The following is a 20151-nucleotide window of genomic DNA, read 5'->3' as shown; positions in this document are numbered from 1 at the left end:
AGGTTTTTTTAAATGGGAAAAGCACAAGCTTGGCAATCCAGGGTCAAATTTTCAAACTCATCTTAAAGATCAGCTAGAGATCTGATTCAGTACACTTGTCTTACACTGTACTCCGCAGATTGCAGAGTTTGCCTCTGGCACAGCATCAAAGGATAAAAGCTCTATAGGTGGCCTCTGCTAGTCCAAGGAGATAGGTGAGAGAGTCCTCGTCAGCACCTGGCTCAGTAAGTGCCTGTGCACGATCTAGTCAAGTATGACACTAAGCAGGTATTAAAGAAAATATTATTATTTTTCTGTATGTTTACTGGTAAGACAATGTTACATTTTATAAACTCATATTTGGTCAAATTATAAATTAATCTAGATGGCAGGATGTATCAGTGGATGTGTGGAATCCTACAGTCCAGGAGTCCAGTGTGACAAAAACACATTGGCCTTACTTTCACATGCAGGCATACTGATTTAAGGCTTGTTCTGTACACACTGCAAACTTGAATGGAGCTGCTCCCTGAGGATAGATGCAAGAGCTGGGAAATGGAAATGGACCCCACTGCAGGCACAGACACTATGTCTATGAATGGTCACATTCAAAGTAGTAGAGCAAGAGCAGTGGCTGGAATATTTTGCTGTGTGTTTGCAGTATTATAGCTGTTGGGTCTGGCCTGTGGGCTTGCCAGATTTAGTGGATCTTGTCTTGACTTGTCTCGAGCAGTAGATAAATACCAGACCACAAAAACGTGACTGAGCACTAAGACTTCATTTGTCTTCCTTTTCAGTATGGAGCCAATAGGTAGGAATAGAAAAATATTTTCAAATATCTTAGAAATTTAGTTCGTTAAAATAAATGTCTGTGTGTCTCCCTCTATTGTAGGGGGGATCTGATCTGATTATTAACAGCTATGGGCCTGTCACAAAGGCTAACTGCAAGAAAAAGTGGCTGTTCTTCCAAGATACTAAGAAGGTGAAGACTGAGGAGGTAATTGGTCTAATAGGCAGAGATGCGCAATCTTTACTGTAATACCCTGTGTTTGCAAAGGAAGACACATAGTTTTCTATTTATGGAAAAGTATAGTTAGTGGTCTAAGTTTTAATTGGATAGTTTCAATTAAGGTTGATGGTGTTCTACCTTGTAGTAAAGTCTTATGGAAGTTTCATTTTCTGTCCCAAGTTGTCAGATACTGTAACTCTTTACAGTTAACTGATTGCTTTCTTGCCTGTGCCCTTTTATCTGTGAGCAAAAGGATTTCTGTGTACTGGGTCTATGCATAGCATCTACAGTACTACATCTGCAGAGACTTTGTATAAACATAAATACAAATTAAATATGTATTTATAAATAAAAATAATATAAAAATATAAAGAATCTCCCCCCACCCTGACAGCTAAAATTTTGCTTGCTGAAGAGAAACCAAAAGAGGGAAATTAAATTATTTACCCAGAGCACTGAAGAAATTGAGAATCTGAGTAGAACTGTCTGGCTTCTGAAATTGTTGCTCTGGACACCTTTGCTATTTGGATGAGAAAGATAACAGTTTAAAACTGAAGTGTTAAACCAAATCCTGAACATTATCATGCAAGTTCACACCTACGGAGCATCTAACTAGCGTTTATTGAATTGTAACTTGTATTGTGCTTTTGTATGTTTAAGGAATAGGAAGTCTTGATATCCATGTTGTAAATTCGTATTCCAAAATCTTTCCAGAAGCAGCTGCATATTTCTGATGCCTCTATAAGCAAAATATTTGCTACCACCCAAGGACTAATGCTTAAAGAACGTGCATGAAGGGATAGGAGAGTGCTCTACCAAGTATGTTTTTAAAATACCACTCAGATCTCTCCAGTGAAATCATTCTTGATTAACCACGCTTAGCTAGAAGGGATTATTTCATCTATTATGGAAGAGAAAAGTATGAGCAAGACTTGAGATTGATTCTTTTTAACCTCCTGTAGGAAAGCCCAGATTGTTCCGAGCCAGTGCTGTTAGAGGCACTCTGGCAGAATAGGAGATAGGAAATGCAGTAAAAATTCAAATTATGGCTCAGCTTTTCAGAGGCTGAACAACCTTTTTCTCTCTGCTTTTCATGTAGCCTCAGAGAAGATTTGTCCAGGCGGTGTGTCTGTATCAGCCAGGCACCACTGTGCTGATCAGTGAGGATGACTCCCCCAGCTCTCCTGGCCAGCAGTCTAATTTCCAGGTGCCGTTCAGTATTGTTGCCGATACGGAGCATTCGGCCAACAGCGAAGGAAGCCACGAGACTGGTGACTCTGGAAGATTTTCTCACGAGTCCAATGATGAGATACACCTCTCCTCTGTGACAAGTGCCACCCCTCCCACTACCAGTCCTTTTGTAAGCAGTGACTTGGGTGCAAACATGATGAGCCCTGCCATAAGTAACTGCACAGAGTCTCCTCTGCCATTCGCTACTGACCAGACTCCTACCTCACCTCTTCAGATACACTCTGCGGTGCAAAACTGACATCCTTAGGGCCACGCCAGACATTCTTGCAGTGTATGTCTGTTCGAAGGACAATGAACAGGGAGCCAAAGTTCTATTGTGGAAAGCCTGACTAACCTAGCAGGTGATCCCATATTTCTGTTGAATGTTTTTTCTTTTTTTTTCTTTGTTTGTTTTGTTTGTTTTTTAAAACTCACTCATTTTGAATGTTCAGTGGTCAACAAATGTGAAAGGACAGTGAAAATTTCTGACTAAAGTTAAAAATATGTCACTGGAGCAAAGGGAAGGCTGTTGGCCCTTTTGCTGACTATCTACCTCAGTTTGCCGAGAGGTGAACTCTGAATGACGACTGCTTTACCTCATTTGTGTTCTAGTTGGTCTCAGCTATGGAACTGATGATACTTCCTAGTAGTATTGTTTTACTTTGGGTTTCTTTTTTTTGTTTGTTTTCAGTTGTGTGTAGAATATGTGTGTGTGTGCACGTGTGTGCACTCAGTGATCAGGGAGTTGTATAGGTAGGTGAACAAGATTGTTTAGCTGAAGCTCTGTCTTTGAAAAGAAGGAAACCTCAGAGTATAAAATGTAATGATTTAATGTGGTTGACATAGAGGTTGACATAGTTAAAAACTGGGAAAACTGGAGTTGGTGCTTCCATGTATACAGCCACATAAAGTCTTTTGTACCTCTTGATTTCTCATAACCCCAGGAAGCCTAGGACAGTGCCTTTCCCCCAGAAACTTGTGCCAACAACTGCTGACAGGATGTATGCTATATCCTTAGGGCTCCGGGACATGTTGGGTTCCCCACAGTGACAAATGTTGCCCCTTTATTGACAGTTAATGCTAAAAAGCATGGCAAAATGAAGAAGTATTCAGCATTTCCAAACAGTTTGGCTCTGCCTGAGAGTCATGGAGTAGGTAATAATGCTGAGTATTCCAGTATTGCAGTACTTCTTAGCAATGGTGCCTTGCATTATATATTATGAAATTACTGATTTGCCTTATGCCTTTTTAGTATTCATAAAGCTCTGGAGTACAGAAAGATGCCTTAAACGCTTCTTGGATGTTTTAAGTAAACTGTATCATGAGTTTGTCGTTCATTTTTACCCAGCTTTGAGTGCTGATAAGCACTGCTAGCATCCTGGTATGTCTCAGAGCTGTTGTTAGGATACAACCCTGCTCCTTGCCTTCGCCTAGTGTGCTGTTAGCCAGGAATTTTAGCTCAGGGAGTGACTTTACCCACATGCCAATCTAAAACTCCGATTAGGCTATATGAGAAATAAATAAGCCAGAGCTTTAGTTGAAGAGTCTGTTGAAAGAGGTGAGTACTGCTACTGCCTTGAACCCATGCAATTCCTGTTTTATACTACCTCCTTTAAAAGTTATTCTAGTGTTTTTTTGGGTTTTTTGTTGTTGTTGTTTTTTCCTGTACTCAGGGAACAGTTTGTTACTTTTGAGCTGCCTCACGGAAACGTGGCGCAAACTGACAGGGTATCATGTTTTGTTTTTTAATAGGAGAGAGGGAGAGAGAGGGAGGAGGTTGGAATCATCCAATGTTATAAACTTGCCTGTATCTATATCCAGTCCTCTTCTCCATGCCTCCTCTTTCCCTGTTTTACTTTAAAAAAAAAAAAAGAAAGAAAGAAAAGAAAAAAAAAATTAGGCATATGTTTTTACTTTAAAAAGAAAAAAGTTTAAAATGTAATGTTGTGAGAAAGCAACCATAGGAACTCCTGGCTCTAGTTAAGTCTGTCAGAACTCCCATTGACTTTTCTGGGGCCAGATGTCACCCTTAAGGTAGGCCAGGCTGACTTTTGTATTGTTCCTCATGTATCAAAAGGTGGTCAGAAGTCGTCAATAAGCCCTACTGTTCTGTCTGTTTTGTGTTGATGAATTGACCTCTAGTTACTGTAGTTCTTTACCTTGTAACTGTTTGCTAGTTCTGAACCAGACAGTACACATTCACCTTTTCATAACAGTGTTGATTCAAATGCTTTAAAAATAATCTTGTACCAAAGACTTTTCTGTAGAAGAGAAGGAAGCCACATATTGTCCAAAAATAATTGAACTAGTTAAAAGCTATAGGTTTGAGGAGCTGAATACATTTTATTGTATAAGTAGTAACTAACAAAAAACAATAGGGCTTCTGGATTGTAGTAGTTGATTGCATAGGTGAGTTGTATGCTTCTACAATTTTAACTACCTTGTTGTTACAAGAGCCTTTAAAGAAAGTTACGATAATACCAGCAGATATCTCCAAAGACTTCCAAGTGTAATGTTTTTCTCCAGCATGTAGTTGATCAACAATACAGTATTAAAAAAATATTTTTGAACAGTTTTTTATCTACTTGCTGAAGAAAAAGAAAACCTTTTCACCAAAGATTTATTTTTGGTCTCGTCAGGCAGAATGTTTAGTGTACAGCAGAGTACTGTTTCTAGTTAGGTAAAGTGTGAATTAATCAAAGCTAGATTAAGAATGTGTAACTGTAGCATGAAGTTTCACACTTCATCTTTCAGAGTAGCCTCTTTCGTTAGTTTAATTCAAAAAGAGCTGATATGCCGATGGTAACTGTTTGCTTCTCCAAAGACTTGTTTGCTGTAAGTACTGATAATCGGATGTAATTTTATGACCTTCATTACAGGTAAATACTTGAAATCCTAAACTTTTTCTTCCAGAGACCCACTCTGTAGTTTAATCCATGGATAATTTGAGAAAAAGAGACTTCATATAAAATTTGTCAATCTAATATAGATGCTCTAACTTCAACAGCCAAAGAGATGAAAATATTCAATGTATTAGAGAGCAGTCCATCCAGAACTCTATTAATCACTTAATGTTTTATTAAGGTACTTTTTATCAGCAAATAAAGAAAACCAAAGATATTTAAGGTTACCTCAGCATACAGGCAAGCTTAGTTAGACATTAATTATTCTGTCTTTTTCTTTATTTTTATGTTAACCAAATATAATACATTTCTCCAGAACCCAGTCTACATTCGTGTGTTTCCCTTTACTTTGTCACATAGTCATGATTACTACATAACAAAAAATATGTTCTCCTCAAAATTCATGGCCTATTACTAATATATCACAAGATTTTGTGAGAGAAAATTTGTCTTATGATTGAAAACTCCACCAATGTAAGCAAAGGAATCTCCAGAAAAATTGTGTAGAAACGGATACTTTCTCTATTGAACTCAATAGAGAGTAACGATTGTAACAGTGCAAAATTGGGCTCAAAGTTTAAATGCTTCATATCCTTGAAGCCAACACATGTAATTATAGGTATGATATTACAGATACTAATTTTCTTAAAAGTTTATACCTGTGGCTGTCTAAGGAAATCAGTTTTTCATTTGTAAACTTTGTTCATTCCATTTGCCTAGAAAGAGCTGGCAGAACACAGCAGGCAGAATGATTTCAGGTTTTCCAGTATTTTTTTTTTCTCGGTTATGTCTGTAGAAACTGGGTCCTGGAGAAAAAATTATCATTTTTTAATTATGAATTTTACTAAATATGTTCTGGAAGATGAACATAAATGTGGAATTTAGTGTTACACTATGTGAATTGATTTCATTTAAGTGTATTAAGAACTAAAGAGCCATGGCTGGTGTAATGAGTGTATATGCAACCCTTGTACTTTAAAAAGAAAGCAAAAATGTTACAGTTGATGTGACTTGAAAAGCATCAAAACTTATAGAGGAAATCCTGAAACTGGCTTACCATGCTAATTGTGTTTCCAAGTGAGGACTCTGCCCTTCAATTGCAACAGCAGTGCCTGTTCTGCAGGACCTGGATCCAAAACCAAATCTGCCCACAGTTACACTTGTATACTTTCTTCATATTTAACAAATAAAAAGTATTCTCATCTTTCCGGAATTATCTAGGAGAATTGGGAATGTGTATGCTGTGTAGAACAGGGCCTATCAGTTGGTTTGTGGTATGGTTTTGTTTTTAATAGCTCTGCTTTTGTAAGAGAAACTTGAAAAATCTAGGTATACTTATAATAATTTCCTATATTAGCTGTACATTTTCTGTATAATTTATGAGATTTTAACAGAAAAGAGTATCAAGAGATTTCTTTGTCTGTTTTTAATTATTTTTCATAATTCATTCCCTCTTTGGTTTTATTCCCTTGCTTTAGACTATGAGCTAAATCTTGTTTGCCCTATTCAAATCAGGGTCCTCATCCTGATTCTTTTTAAGTCAATGGGAGAATTAATTTTTATTTCAGTTTGCATGGTCTGGACAGACAAAATCAGCTCTTTTTTGTTGGGTTGGTTTTTAAGTCTTCACAGTATTATTATTTTTAAAGGACAGAATTCTTAGGGGGTTAAAACGCCCCTTGGCAAATGGATTTTTCTAAGGTAACAAGTTACCATGCATCAGAGGTCCACTGTAACTCTCCATGCATCTAGTCTTAGCCTGTAGTAAATACTGAGTATTTCAAGTCAGTTTACCTCTTTTTCATTGCAAACCAAGTCAACTTGAATGACTACTGTTTGCTGCAATCTGAGCATACACAAGAATAGTTACCATGGACTGCTGGGTCTCAGTAACATGTTACTCTGAGCAAACTTGTAAGCCCTAAGACCAGGAGCTCTTGCTCATTTTATTCATTACAGAATGAAGTTCATGGAGGGAAAAGCCCATCTCCTAACATGGAGAAAGTTGGTAGGTTTTGTAGGGCACTTCATGTTTAGCCAAAAATCTCTCTCATACCAACCGAAGAGAGAGCTGCACAGGTGTAATTCTGGTGGTATTTCACAGAAATCGATTTGCTGAAGTTATTCTGGTAAAATTGAAAGCAGAATTACACCTAGTAAATGCTAAAGAGGTAATTTTTAGCTTGAGCAATTGTTACACACGTAGTTGCTGCAACTGCAGCTCTGCTAATAGCAAGCAATTTCTAAAGCACAGGAATTTGACTGTCTGCAGGAAATATTAAGCGCCTTTCTATAATAACATAAGTTAAAAATATATTATTTATGTAACTGTGTATTTTGGAACATGTGTTTCAAAAAATACTATTCTTCAATGCAAGTCCAAACCAAATCACTTTCTGTTAATAGAGGCCCGTATGAAAAGAACACAAATTCAACTTGGCTCAAGCGCGAGTAAGTTTATTTCTTTGGAATTCCTCTATATTTACACTGAGACTGGTCCTAATTGACTCAAAAGGGGTGTAAACACATGTTTAAGGTTTTGCCGTGTTGGGCCCTCTGGTTCCATTGCGAGCTGTGCTCCTTCTGGAAGTTTTCAGCTTTTCATGGTTGCATATACTCACATTGCATCTGCCTGGTGTGTTTTCAGTAAAGACTGACTGTATATGAAAAACTGACTTACACAAATGTTGCTTTTTGATTGTTTGGCTTTTGGGTTTTTTTAAAGTTGTGAATGAATTGCCAGTGTAGGAGCCAGCTGTGTATCTCATGTTGTGGTGTTCTGGATCCTTTCACTCCGTGTGCCATTTTCTTCTAAGGGCAGCAATGGCTGACTGGCTAATGGAGGATGGAGCTGAATTGTATTAATTTTATATTTGTCTCAGGGGATCAGCTCTGTGAATTCCATTGCATGAGGGAAGCTAATGTTTGCCCTGATTTGAATGTAACTTTTTAATGTCTTTTAAAAACTATTTTGTTTAATAATGTGGATTTGTTTTTCTTTTTCTAGCATTCTAGTAAATGTTACCTAGTGTGTTGGTTCATTTTTCCCCTCCAGGGTTGTTTATATACTACCCCAAGGTCATGCCAAAAAGTAATAGAAGTTTAAATGCCAAATGTTTATGAAACTGCTGTCTAAGTACTGATTGATTGCACAGTTGAAATAAAAGTTTTCCTTAGTAAAAGCACTACTTGATAAATACTTTATTTTCAGTGTCTCTGACGAGTGGCTCAAAACAAGGAAGATACAAGTGCAGTGCCTCATTTTAGGCTGAGCGGCTAGGGAGATGTTGGCACTTAAAAGTCATAAAAAGAGGTAGACAGTAAACTGCACATGCCTTATCATGGAAATTCATAGAACTTTCCCAAACACGTACTCATATATCATTTATGTACCTGGGATTATTTCCCACCTAAAAACTCTATGTGTCTGTGTCCCACTACTGTCAAACACCCAGGTAAGATCTCTGTTTTGGTTTATTTTCATTGGGCGCAGAAGATGTGGTTCTTGGCACAGTTGTTCTCAAAAGTCTGGAAAGCTGCTGACAAAGCTGCACTACTGAGTTTTTCCCAGCATTTTTACACATGCTAACTGTTGAACCTGGTATTTCAACGTATGACGAGACTATGAAAATGCAGTTGCTGTTGGTCAAAAGCAAATTGCTATTTTTACAAAGGACTACATTCTAGACGGAAGTCAGTCAAGTTAAATTAGCAAGGAAACTATGTTCTATAGGGATTAAAAGGTTTCTATTGCTAGCAGGTTGATTATTGATTGCCACTTGAAAGCAACTGAAAAATTGGCCAGGCAGTTTAGAGAGTTAGGTATAGAGTTGGATTTAGAGTAGTAGTGCCCATGCAAATCTTACACTACTGGAAATGAAACTACAGTAATTACTGCTGTTATTTACAGGGTCTCTAGGGAGAATAAAAACAAAACAGCAACGGAATCTGAACTCTCGCAATACTTAGGTAGGTTTGACTTTGGTTTTTCATCTATATTGTTCCCGAAAAGACTGAAACTCTTCACTGGCACTGAATATACTTAATGGGAAAGAAAAGATATTTCACAGGTATTTCAAAGCTTTGAAATCACAGTATTGGGAATTGAAGATTTGAAATAAATGTTCACTAACTTTCTTCTGTGTCCAGGAAATGGCTGCTTCTGAATACACATATTTTTACTTCTTATTTTGACCCTCTCTAAGAGGCACGCGCCCTGTCACTTCCAAGCGCCCCTAAGAGAGAGGGCACGCTGTATGCGCCCCTAGCAGACAGAGCCTTTCTGCTCTGGCAGCATCTCGTGCGGATGAGTCGGGCTACCTGGATTCTACAGTAGAATCATGTCTTTCTTTCCTTTTGAATTCTCAGAAGACAGAGGAAATCTGAAAAGCCTCATCATGCTTCTTTATGAATCACAGCTGTTCTTACCTGCAGAGTCTGCCTAAGAACAGTTCTGCCTAGTTGGGTAGCTTATATGACATTTATCCCTGGGAGTATTAGAGCACCAGCTGTGGTGACTATCTATAAAACAGACTCTAATCCAAAATTCTTTATTCCTTATGTTCAAATATAGGAATACTGAAATACTGTTATTCAGAGGTAATTGATAAAATTAGACCAATGCTGAAAAAATAATACAGTATTTTAACAGAGTATTTGTAAAAAATGAATAAAACTTAAATATAGTAAATAAATTAAATTTTAAAAGATAACAAAGAATTTCAAATAGCCAGGGAGCAGTCAGTTTTGGGCTGTCCAGCGATATAAAAGCTCTACCAATGTAGTCCACCGGAGATGCTGTTCTTTCTCTAGGTGAGAACAGGAACCAACTGCAGTTCCTGGTTGTGTTACTGCTGGTTAGTACCAGGTGCATTTTACAGTCCAGAATCCTCATTCTCAATAGCAATAAATAAATAGTAAAGCCCCATCTTTCAAGAAGTTATTATTGCAAAGGAAAGCTTTAAAACAGCCCTGGTTTGTGACCTGATGCTGTTCTACCTGCCTGCAGTCTGCCACCAACCTGAATGTCTGAGCTTCAGACAGGTGAGCTCTGTGGGCCACTTACATTGAATGGCCACATTAATTGAAATGACAACATTGCTGTTTCTTTGTTTAGTTTATCAGTGACATCAATCTACAGTCTCTGCTTGTTTGTTTTTTGGATAAAAGGACTAATACCTTGGAATACGAAGGCCAGCTTTCTGCCATGCTTTGCAGGTTGCTCGGCCCCCAGCAAGCAGGAAAGCAGGGAGTAGGGAGGGAAAGGACTCTACCTGCAGTTGTGGCAACACATCAGGATTGCGGTATGTGAAACATCCCTTGCACTACAACAGGTGAGCAGCAGTTCTTTATGGGTTAATTCCTCTCCCTGTCCTCATCCTTTCACTCAGCAGGTAAAATTGACATCTCTGTTAAGAAGCAGAGCCTCTGCCTGTATTTGGCTGCTAATACTGTGCAAAGCGTTAATGGAACTGGCTGCCCCAAGGTCTAAACTGGGTACATATATCTCGAAAACCGGCCCAGTTCTCCACCAAATCTGGAGCTCTGGTGACTGCAGATTTGCAATCTCCTTTGCACCTAAAGCCAGACTTTGCATTTTGTTATATATGAAAAAAGACATCTGCTTTCCTTTCATTTCTTCCTGAAGTTATTTTTCTGAATATTCAAAGGTAAATCCAGTTGGGTTTTCTGTTTGGGGATGCATAAGCATTTGTTATTAGTAGGGTTAACCTATGCCATATCTTATTTCTAACGCATGCTGGCACTGTGCAGCCCAGTCTGTCTCCCCTTTTTCCTTCATCTGCAATCATGGTCTCAGTATTGGTGCTGGACAGTAGAGGGTATCCTCTGTCAGTAAGAGAGAAGCTGTAGGTGTTAATGCTTTTGCTGTCCCTGTTGCAGTGTCCTACTCTTTCTATAACTGATGTATTTAAGACTTGGCTTCACCGTTTCCTCCCCACACAGTGAAGGGGATGGGATATGAACCTTCCTCTTTGCACATACCTGCATGCTGGAGCCTCGGGTAAAGAAGCTCAGATTTGACAAAGAGATACCCTATTGTTTCTACCTGAAAGTGGAGTGTAAGCTTTATTTAAATCCCGTAATTTAAATCCTATTTACACAGGAATGCACCCTTAAGACATACAGAAAATGCAAATAATTCAGAACCTAGCTGTGCCTCACTGAAAGATATACCATGCATGGATATCCCTAGTCCGTAGGATCTCCCTTGGCTGGCAGTAGAGGTCTGGGGGCTGGCAAACGTTTGGGTGCCAGCTGCTCTCTGAGAGACGTCTGCCCTTACTGTCAGGCATGAATCCCTGTTTGGCCTGCGAGAACCAGCTGAGATGGTTTTCCAGCAGTGCTGCAAAGTGGTTCAGGTTCCTCAGGGTTTCTCTGGGGAGATGGCTCAAGCATCACTGGAAATTGACCAAGATTCCAGGTGGGTCCAGGTGATGCTAAATACTGTAATTATCTGCAGTTTTGAAGGATGAAAGTGAATTTCTGTGGGTGACTGAAGATATGTTTCCTATTATACTGCTCCATGTGAAGTTTTAAATCAGTGCCCAAAACACTGGATTCTGCTTTAGCTGGAAATAGACTGGTGACTCCCCAGAGGTCATGTTAATAGAATGGTTTTGAATTTCCTTTTATCTGCATGGCAATACCCTGGGAAAAAAAAGATTTTAATGAGTAAAGCAGCAGATTTCTGGCTAGGCTGCCAGGCAGTTGCACCACATAAAGTGGGAAAAGTGTTGGTCACACTACAGCTCACTACAGCCTTTAACAACCTGCATTTTGGTGTGCTGGTCTAGGAAATTAACCCCTCTGGTTTGCTGAAAGCTACCACTGGGGATGAGTGGCAGAGCTTAATATATGCTGCCTCCTCACTTTTTGCAGTTTACAGTCATATTAGCTTAAAACAATCCCACTGAACTACTTGCTTATAGCCTTCCCTATAGTGCGATTGAAGTCAGAAGTAAGACAGTTTACAGCACAGACTGTGAAATAAAAATACAATTAATTTCCATTAAAAATTATATCATTCATGTTAGCAACCATCATGCTTTGGAACAGATCCTGAATATTTAAAAGTCAGTAACAGCTTGCTCAGTCTCTACCAAATAAAACAATCTGGCTTTGCTTTACAGAAAACCCACAGTCAAGGCAGAATGAATCCCTTGAGATCAAGATTTCCAGCTTCAAAGGATAAGTTAACTCCAAGCTTGAGTTCTAAGTATTTCAATTAAAATTCTTCTGCAAAATCAAAAGCAAGACAACCTCTAGTTCATAATAGGAAAGAATTCTGATACTGGCTTGTACAATACTTGACAGAAAAATGACTATATTAAAGAAGAAAGCACCCTCTTACGTTTTATGTACTGCATCTCTAGCTTTGTGATCTACATACGGTAAGACAAAATCAGTGAAGAAGGTCTGCATATTAGAAGCCATTGTAGCACAGCCTAGAATCACAAATACCCAAGAGTCCACTTCTGCCATTGTAAAGGCTCAGAGATTTATGTGAGCTTGTGATTAGCTCTGTGATTAGCTTTTGAGCACTGGCTAGAGATGGGATAAGCACCCTGGCACCCAGCAGAGTGTGCTGGCTTGTATTGTATCTATGATTTAGAAGTCTCAGCCCGAGTGACGAGGTTGCCATTTGTAGTTGGATTGACTGGAAACAGCCTTTTAACAGGAGCATTCCACAATTTGGTTTAGCGTTCCACAGGGTTCTAAGCGTTTGTGATGATGTTTCTCTTCTGTAGCTCAGCTGGGCCAAAACTTATAGCTCAGCCCTGCAGTTGCAGATAACTAAACGACAGGATTCCCGTAGGGACAGATGTATAGCACCCTAAAACGTCTGTCTGTAAATTTCAGATTTTGAATCATACCCACTAGGCATAATACATGTCAGGCAATTTAATCCAGTTTGGTGTTTGCTCACAGATAGTGCATACATTTTAAATAATTAGTTCCACATTCTTTTCTTGAAATCCTGGATTTCATGTGAATTTTAGCCTGGGGATTAGGGAAGCTGCTCTCAGATGTAATGGGTGAGTGCAGCATCTATGTAACTAGGTCACCATGTACTTAGACATATTTAGTTATCTGTTCTTGTGTTCTTCCCTACTTTTGTTGCACAATAAACAAAAGAGCTAACTAAGTTTGATTCATAATCTCCTCTTAAAGGATGGCAGAATTCTGAGATTTCATAGTGGCCTTTTTAAACTGCATTTTCTAACAATGGTGTGCTTGTGATACGTTTTGGTTTTTGGGTTTGTTTTTTCTGCTTCAGCTGCATTTTCCTTTCATAGTCTACAAACCCCCAAATTTAGACACTAGTTGGTTCCTGCTTCCCAGCAGATCTCCTATTACTGAGACATAGCTACTTGTTTGAAATAGAGGTTTTGTACTGCATTCCAGTAAGTATTTTCCTTAAAAATTAAGACTAAGCTATAGTTGCCAAAAAAAAAAAAAAAGACACAGCACATACTGTCATGTAGCAGTCCCCTCGATTGTCTACTAACTACATGTCCTTGTTACTTGCTAATTGTGGAAATGCTTGGTAATTACTGCAAATACATGAGGTCTTACTGTAAGAAGGTCTGTAACATTATGGTGGGTTAAGCTTGGCTGGCTGCCAGATGCCCACCAAGCTGCTCTCTCACTCCCCCTCCTCAAAAGAATGGGGAGAAAATAAAATGAAAAAACTCATGGGTCAAGATAAAGACAGGGAGATCACTTACCAATTACCATCACAGGCAAAACAGACTTGACTTGGGGAAGATTGATGTATTGCTCCTGGTCTGTACTCACAGAGGCCACCTCTGCAGTCCCCCTGCTACCAAAACCATGCCACCTACAGCCAATACAAACATTAATGATATTTTTGTACTAAGATTTTGGTCCCGTTTGCTGTTTAATATAGAGCTGGCTTCTAAGCATCCTGCTCTTAATTTCAAAGAAATATAATCGTAGTTGAAAAACTCAACTACTGATCTGGGTGGATGGAAGGGCAGGTAATAGAATTTAACTGAGGTGGCTTAAAATTGGTTGTTCCTCGACAGACATGTTCTTGCTAAAATCTGTCCCCATTCTTGACTATCCATGTCCTTCCTAGAGAGATCAGATGAACCCCATAAGCCCCAATACAGAGTCCTCAAAAGAGAAACTAGTACAGTAACATCAGTATTTTGTCTCCCTACTAATACACGTTGGTTTTAATTGAAGACACTGAATCACAAATGCATGGATTGAATCTATTCCTTTGTGTGCTCTTTGACTGTAGCAATGAGGTACTGATTCTCTTCCTCAGTGCAGAAAGCTGTTACTTACCCATCTGTAACTAGGGTTAGAGCAACTGTGGTGTGGCTAGAAGTTGTATATAGTGGTATCACATAATCCAGAACAGTCTACGGAGGTACCGAGGGGAGGCTCTGCTATTCTCTCAGTGACTCTGCCTGATACTCTGAGCTGTGGTTTCTCTATGTACTTAACTCTGACTGGACAAGCAGTCCTAGCGCTTGAAATTCAAGTCTTCACTCAGCAATGTTCAATGGGTCTGATCTATCCCAGAGGCATAAAAACCATCCCAAAACCATAAAAAGCAGACCATAAAACAAAACAAATGCATTTTTGTGTGTGGAAGTTTCTATAATATATAGATCTTGTCAAATGAATATGACTTGCAAAACTTTGTAAAGAAGTTGGTGGTGGTCTGTAAGAGAAAAGAGACAGCGTATCCAGGAAGCGCAAGCAGCCAGATCCGCGTGGGTCAGGAAGCTCTGTGCCTGCCCAGGGCTCTTGCTGAGGCAGAGGGCTGAGAGGAGAGAATACCCACACAACTCTGCTAAGCCTGGAGAGCTGCTTCTGCAAGAGGCTCTGCTGCCTCCGGAGTTAGCGTTACCACTCCTTTAGTTTTATGGCAAAGATTTCACTTTGGGAGTTCTGCAATGCAAATGGCGGAAAAGTCTTTGCCTAAATTTACTCACTTACTTACAAATGCACTGATGCATAGGGCACCCTGGGACAAGGCTTCCTCAGGTTTTTACAGCACACAAACTTTATAACTTTGATTCTCAGCAAAGTTATCAACAGAGTCTGGATCCAAGAGCAGATTCATAACCAATTATTGCAAAAATCAGCGTGGCCTTTGCAGAAAACTAGAAAGAGCTCTTGAGAGAACTGAGTAAGTGCAGGAATTAAATGCTTTGTCTCTCTCTTCATCAAATCATGATAAACAGGCTACTGTAAAGGATTGAAGATAATAAACCAGAAAGCGCAAGAAATTGCATTTCTTTCATTTCCCCACAGAGTGTCCCCATTTCACTATTCATTGCTCAACAGGCGACCACTTCTTTGAGTAGGTAGTAGTCCATTTTGCAGAGAAGCCCACAAACGTTTGTTAAACACGTATTTGTCCCTTCTTAAAATGTATTATATTGATAATTTTAACGTGGCAAACTGAAAGTTCCCTTTTACTTATCCTAGAGGTAAAGGCTAAAGAAATCTTATTTTCCTTGGTGACTTGAAGATCAAATGAGGGGTTTTTAATGCATATATATACACACACAGTGGATTTCTTGTAAAAACTTTTGGACTTTGGTATATAAATAAATACAATAATGAAACTTAAGTTCCTAGATAATCAATGTCTTTCTTCATATTTTAAATGTTTAGGTACTGTACTTACTAATTTTTACATATCGGCTATAAAATTTTATAGTTTAAAACTGTTGGTAAATTGTAGGTTTTAACTTTATAAGTCGGATGTGTTGTTGGCAAGAGTATCTGAGTGCATTGAATTTTTTTTTCCTGAAATACTTGAGCATGGCTATATTTTAACTGTAAGTCGAAAAGGTAAGTGTGCACTCAAAAAAAGAAATCAATTAGTCTCGCTGAGTTTCAGAACTGTCTAAGAGCTTGCTTTGAACTTTAAAAATTTTGTTTCAGTATAGATATGACACTAGAGTGCCCTTTGTACACATTTCTGTGACATTTTTTGATCGGTCCACTAATAACTTGTCTTGCAAAGCTTAGAAAAAGGTGTTTCATCAGACAATGATTTGCTATGTGATTAGACAAAGGCATGATCATTCTCAGGCTTTTTACTTGATTTCAAGATATATCATGCATCATATGGAAGAAAACTAATGCAATGGACTGCAGAAAAAATCTTACATTCTTTCATGGACTAACTCGTAAAGCAATCTGTTCTGCATTTTTTTCCCACAAGCAGTTTTGTATTCATTTCAGATTAAAGTTGTAACATGAACAGACAATTAATTAGATTTTGTTTTGTACTTTATATTATGTGGATGAATGGTTAATGCAGAAGTTTAGACAGCCTTAATTTTTGTTGATTAAAAGCAGAAATGAAACAGACGTCAGCCTGTGAGACCTGGTTTACATCGCTATAACAGATGTAGCATTCACCAGTAGGCAAGCAATTTGCACTAAAATAGCTTCAATGACTCGTGCTCAAACTGTTTCAGTTACAGTTACAATCCCTGAGATTGGCAGAGAGATGCTCTACATCTGATAGACCCAGAAGGGACCTGGTTAACACATTTTTCCAGAGCAATACCAGCTGCATAACCAGCTAGACTAAAAAGGCATAAAAAGCACATCTCTGTGTGACTTATAAACATGTACGTTTCGTTTTACTACCCTGAAAAAGGGAGATGTGGAGGAGGAGAGCAGATGAGTCTGAAGGAAGAAGTGTAACTCTAGCGTAACAAGAAAAACAGATTTTTAGTGTTGTCTCAGGCCTGACAGAAACTCCCTCCAGCCTTGATAAATAGTCCTATTTATCACAGTAGCATTGTGAAACACGTACAAGTTTGTAGAACTAGCACTTTAATTTGTATAACATGAAAAAGGGCCTTTTAGAAAAATGAATTATTGATTTTATTTTTTTCCCTCATAGCAGGTGGGAGCATCAAATCTACTGATGCTGGAAGACTGTTACGAGCTAAGGCTATCACAATCCATAATTCCCTTAAATGCGTCCCTTTTCTCCAGCTCAACACTTTCTGTCCAGGTGGGAGAGAGACTACTGGCTGCTTGGCTTCTGCGTCCACACGCCAGAAAACTTGCACAGGTGCTGCCAGATCTTGCCGTGCGTGTGCCATACCTGGACACTGCCCACGCAGGCTGGACGTACTGCCTTCTGCATGAGCCTGCTGGACTCCCACGTCCATTGCACAGGGGTCCATTTCTGTCTCGCTGTGTAGGAAATCTTCTGTGATGAGTTGATAAATCACAGTAACTTGACAGGTTAAAGCTGTGCATGCTTTATTTTAGAACATATATAGCTTACATGAGAGGAAAACTTTTGTATTTTCCCCTGCTACTGGAAGTGGCAGAATTACACAGTTCAGCCAGCTTCTGGCTTTTTTCCTTCTCATGTCATGTTTTCTTTTTTCTTTCCTAATATTATTCCTCTGGGATGAAATCTTGGCTCCCATAAAATCAAACAGAACAAATCTTTCACTTTTTCCTTTTTTGAATTCCTTAAATGTCAGTAAATTTATCCAAGGTGTTTATATTTCTTCCATTAGCACATTTGCATACGTTCATACATTGTCAAAATGGGCTTCTACGCTTCTCTCTGCTCCTGAGATCTGCAGTAGATACAGGTGAAAAGATGCAGTAAAAACCCTTTAAATGTTAATGCTCTGTTGTGGATCCATGTCTCATTGATATTTCTCTCTTGATAATGTAATGCAGTGTTGAATGTTCAGATGCTATGACAATGATTAGTAAAAGAACTTCCTTTACCTACTGGTAGTTTGTACAGAAAGGCTCTTTTAGTAGCCTTCTTTTTAACCTGAATTCAGAAAGAAAGGAACCTAGAAGTTACCAAAACCAGCTCTTCTATACTTAGTAACATTTTTAGGTCTGATGTGTCACATGTGATTGAAGTTACTGTTACCTCACCAAAGCCACCCTTTGCAACAGTCAGGGTGAGTTATAAAGTATTAAACTTAAATAGTATTTGTTCACAACTGAGTACTCTGGGAGGGAGCAAGAGCTTTCTGTGTGGTTGGTTATTGTTAAAAAGAAGAAAATTATTTCAGAATTACAGAATCCTTACAGTTCGAAGGGACCGTGGGAGATCTTCACTCTGAGTCCAGCCTCCTGCACAAAGCAAGGTTAACGCTGAACTTGGGCCAGGCTTTGCCCAGTTGGGTCTTCAAAACCTCCCAGGATGGAGATTCTGCAAGTTCTTTAGTTTCTTGTCCCAGTGCTTGCTTAGCCTCAAAACAATTTCCGCCTCCCCCCCAGCTGGAACCTCGTTTCAAATTATGACCACTGAGTCTCATTTTCCTGTTACGCACTTCAGTAAAGAGCCTGTCTCTCTCTTCTTGGTAACCTCCACTTAGGTGTTGGAAGGCTGCTACTAGGTACCCCTAAGCTTTCTTAATTAATGCCCACTTTTGAGAGGAAGAAATGTTGGAGTAACTTTAAGGACAGCCAATCAGCAGCGAGGCTATCAGGTGATGAGTGGTGTGTGATAATGAGAACTTTCATAGGCTTTTTGGGAATACTTGAGATGCTGGTGTAGGCACCTGAGCAAGTGAATTAATGCTCTTCAGACGCTGCGTCAGCCATTTCCAATGTAGATTTAGAAGTGTAAACAGGCTTCTCACAGACCACTCACTAAAGACCTGAGTACAAGCTGAAGCTGAATTTGGATGAACAGCAAAACAGACATAATTTTTTGCAGCTAGAGCACTGGGTTAAATCTGAATTCCCTGCTCACATTCCTGATGCAGACAATCTTCCCCTAGGAACCTTTATAGACTCAGTGACATCAATCTGCGCATCCATAATTACAGTCTACGTGCTATTACAAGGCAACCTTGCACAAAAGCTCATGCAGTCCTGGGAGAATCATCTAGGCCTACAGCGAGCTCCATCACAGAAAATGCAAATCTCTTCACAGATAAGACACATCTTCCTCCAAATATAGACTAGCTCACACCCACCTTGTTAATAACAGGCTATACTTCTCTTCAGCAAGATTACACAAAATTAACCAGCAGATCCCACGAGAATATTGGCAATATGCTATACTTAGAGGTACGTGCATTCTGGGATTGCTGCAAAGTAAGAGACTTTGACAAAGAAAAATGGCGTCTAGGGAAGGACAGAAATCAACATAAAAAATTGAGTGACTTTCTCCATTTTATTTAGTTAAACACGCAAAATGTAAAAGTAAAATCATGGTAGTACCTTAACCTTTATATATCACTTTTTTTCCCTCAGAAAAAGTGTTCCAAATACTGAAAATACTATCCATCTAACAAGAAGGTATGTAAAGAAATAGTACCGCTAGGTATTGTGAAATAAGGCATGTGAGTAAACTCCATACTTTACAGCTGGGTATCTTTATCCCAGTTAAGGGAGGATAAATCCTTATTCAAAAGATAATTATTTTTAATACAGTTGATTAACAGTTTTGATCAAGGATGAGGACTCCATATGTAACACCTCTGAAATGCAGCCATTTCAGAGGACGGGAAACTGTGGCAGAATGTATGTTTGAATAAAACTACAGTGATGCTGGCAGTGACTTACCTCTCTTGTGTTTTTCAAGGGTTCAGAAGGGTTTACTGACCCTGCGAGGGCCACCAGTTGGGCCCAGTGGGTTGTGTCTCCTCTGTAGTACCCTCAGGCCAGACATCAGACGGGAGGGTCATACCTGTATGGCGGGAGCCCCTCCTTGAAAAGGGTCCTCCAGCTGGCGTGGACCTACCTGCCAGCGAGCCGCTGGAGCACGGTGCTTCAGCACTCCAGACAAATGCCCGTGTGGACTGGGAGGAACTGGAGCTGCAGCCTGGAGGCGAGAAGAATGCGTTAAGCACGTGTCAGGTGAGAGGTAAGCGGTGAAGCCATTAAAAACCCGGGGAGCACAGCCTAGCCCGAGATCCGAGACGCGGTTACCCGTACGGCGCTTGACGTGGATGACTGCCCGAGAAATCCAGAAGGAGCCGCGCGTTGGCCCCAGCCCTCGCTCCC

At 39.4% G+C, this 20151-nt stretch overlaps 1 protein-coding gene and 1 long non-coding RNA gene across 2 annotated transcripts in view; one reads left to right on the top strand and one right to left on the bottom strand.

Annotated features, from left to right (window-relative positions):
• PRTG (protogenin) overlaps positions 1–3117 on the top strand; it is an 89154-nt gene extending 86037 nt beyond the window's left edge. Inside the window, 2 exon segments of the mRNA XM_075160138.1 lie at positions 872–976; positions 2088–3117. Of these exon segments, the coding sequence (XP_075016239.1) occupies positions 872–976; positions 2088–2477 (495 nt within the window). The 3' untranslated portion in view covers positions 2478–3117.
• Positions 3118–17010: 13893 nt separating this feature from the next.
• On the bottom strand, positions 17011–20106 carry LOC142086458 (uncharacterized). Its single transcript, XR_012675128.1, has 3 exons — positions 20077–20106; positions 19889–19969; positions 17011–17750 (listed from the first exon to the last, which is right to left on the bottom strand). It is a non-coding gene; the product is annotated as an uncharacterized LOC142086458 (long non-coding RNA).
• Positions 20107–20151: the final 45 nt, after the last annotated feature.

The sequence above is a fragment of the Calonectris borealis genome, chromosome 11 (assembly GCF_964195595.1).
Source record: "Calonectris borealis chromosome 11, bCalBor7.hap1.2, whole genome shotgun sequence".
In the NCBI taxonomy this organism is placed as follows: Eukaryota; Metazoa; Chordata; class Aves; order Procellariiformes; family Procellariidae; genus Calonectris; species Calonectris borealis.
This window is presented reverse-complemented; position numbering and strand designations above follow the sequence as displayed.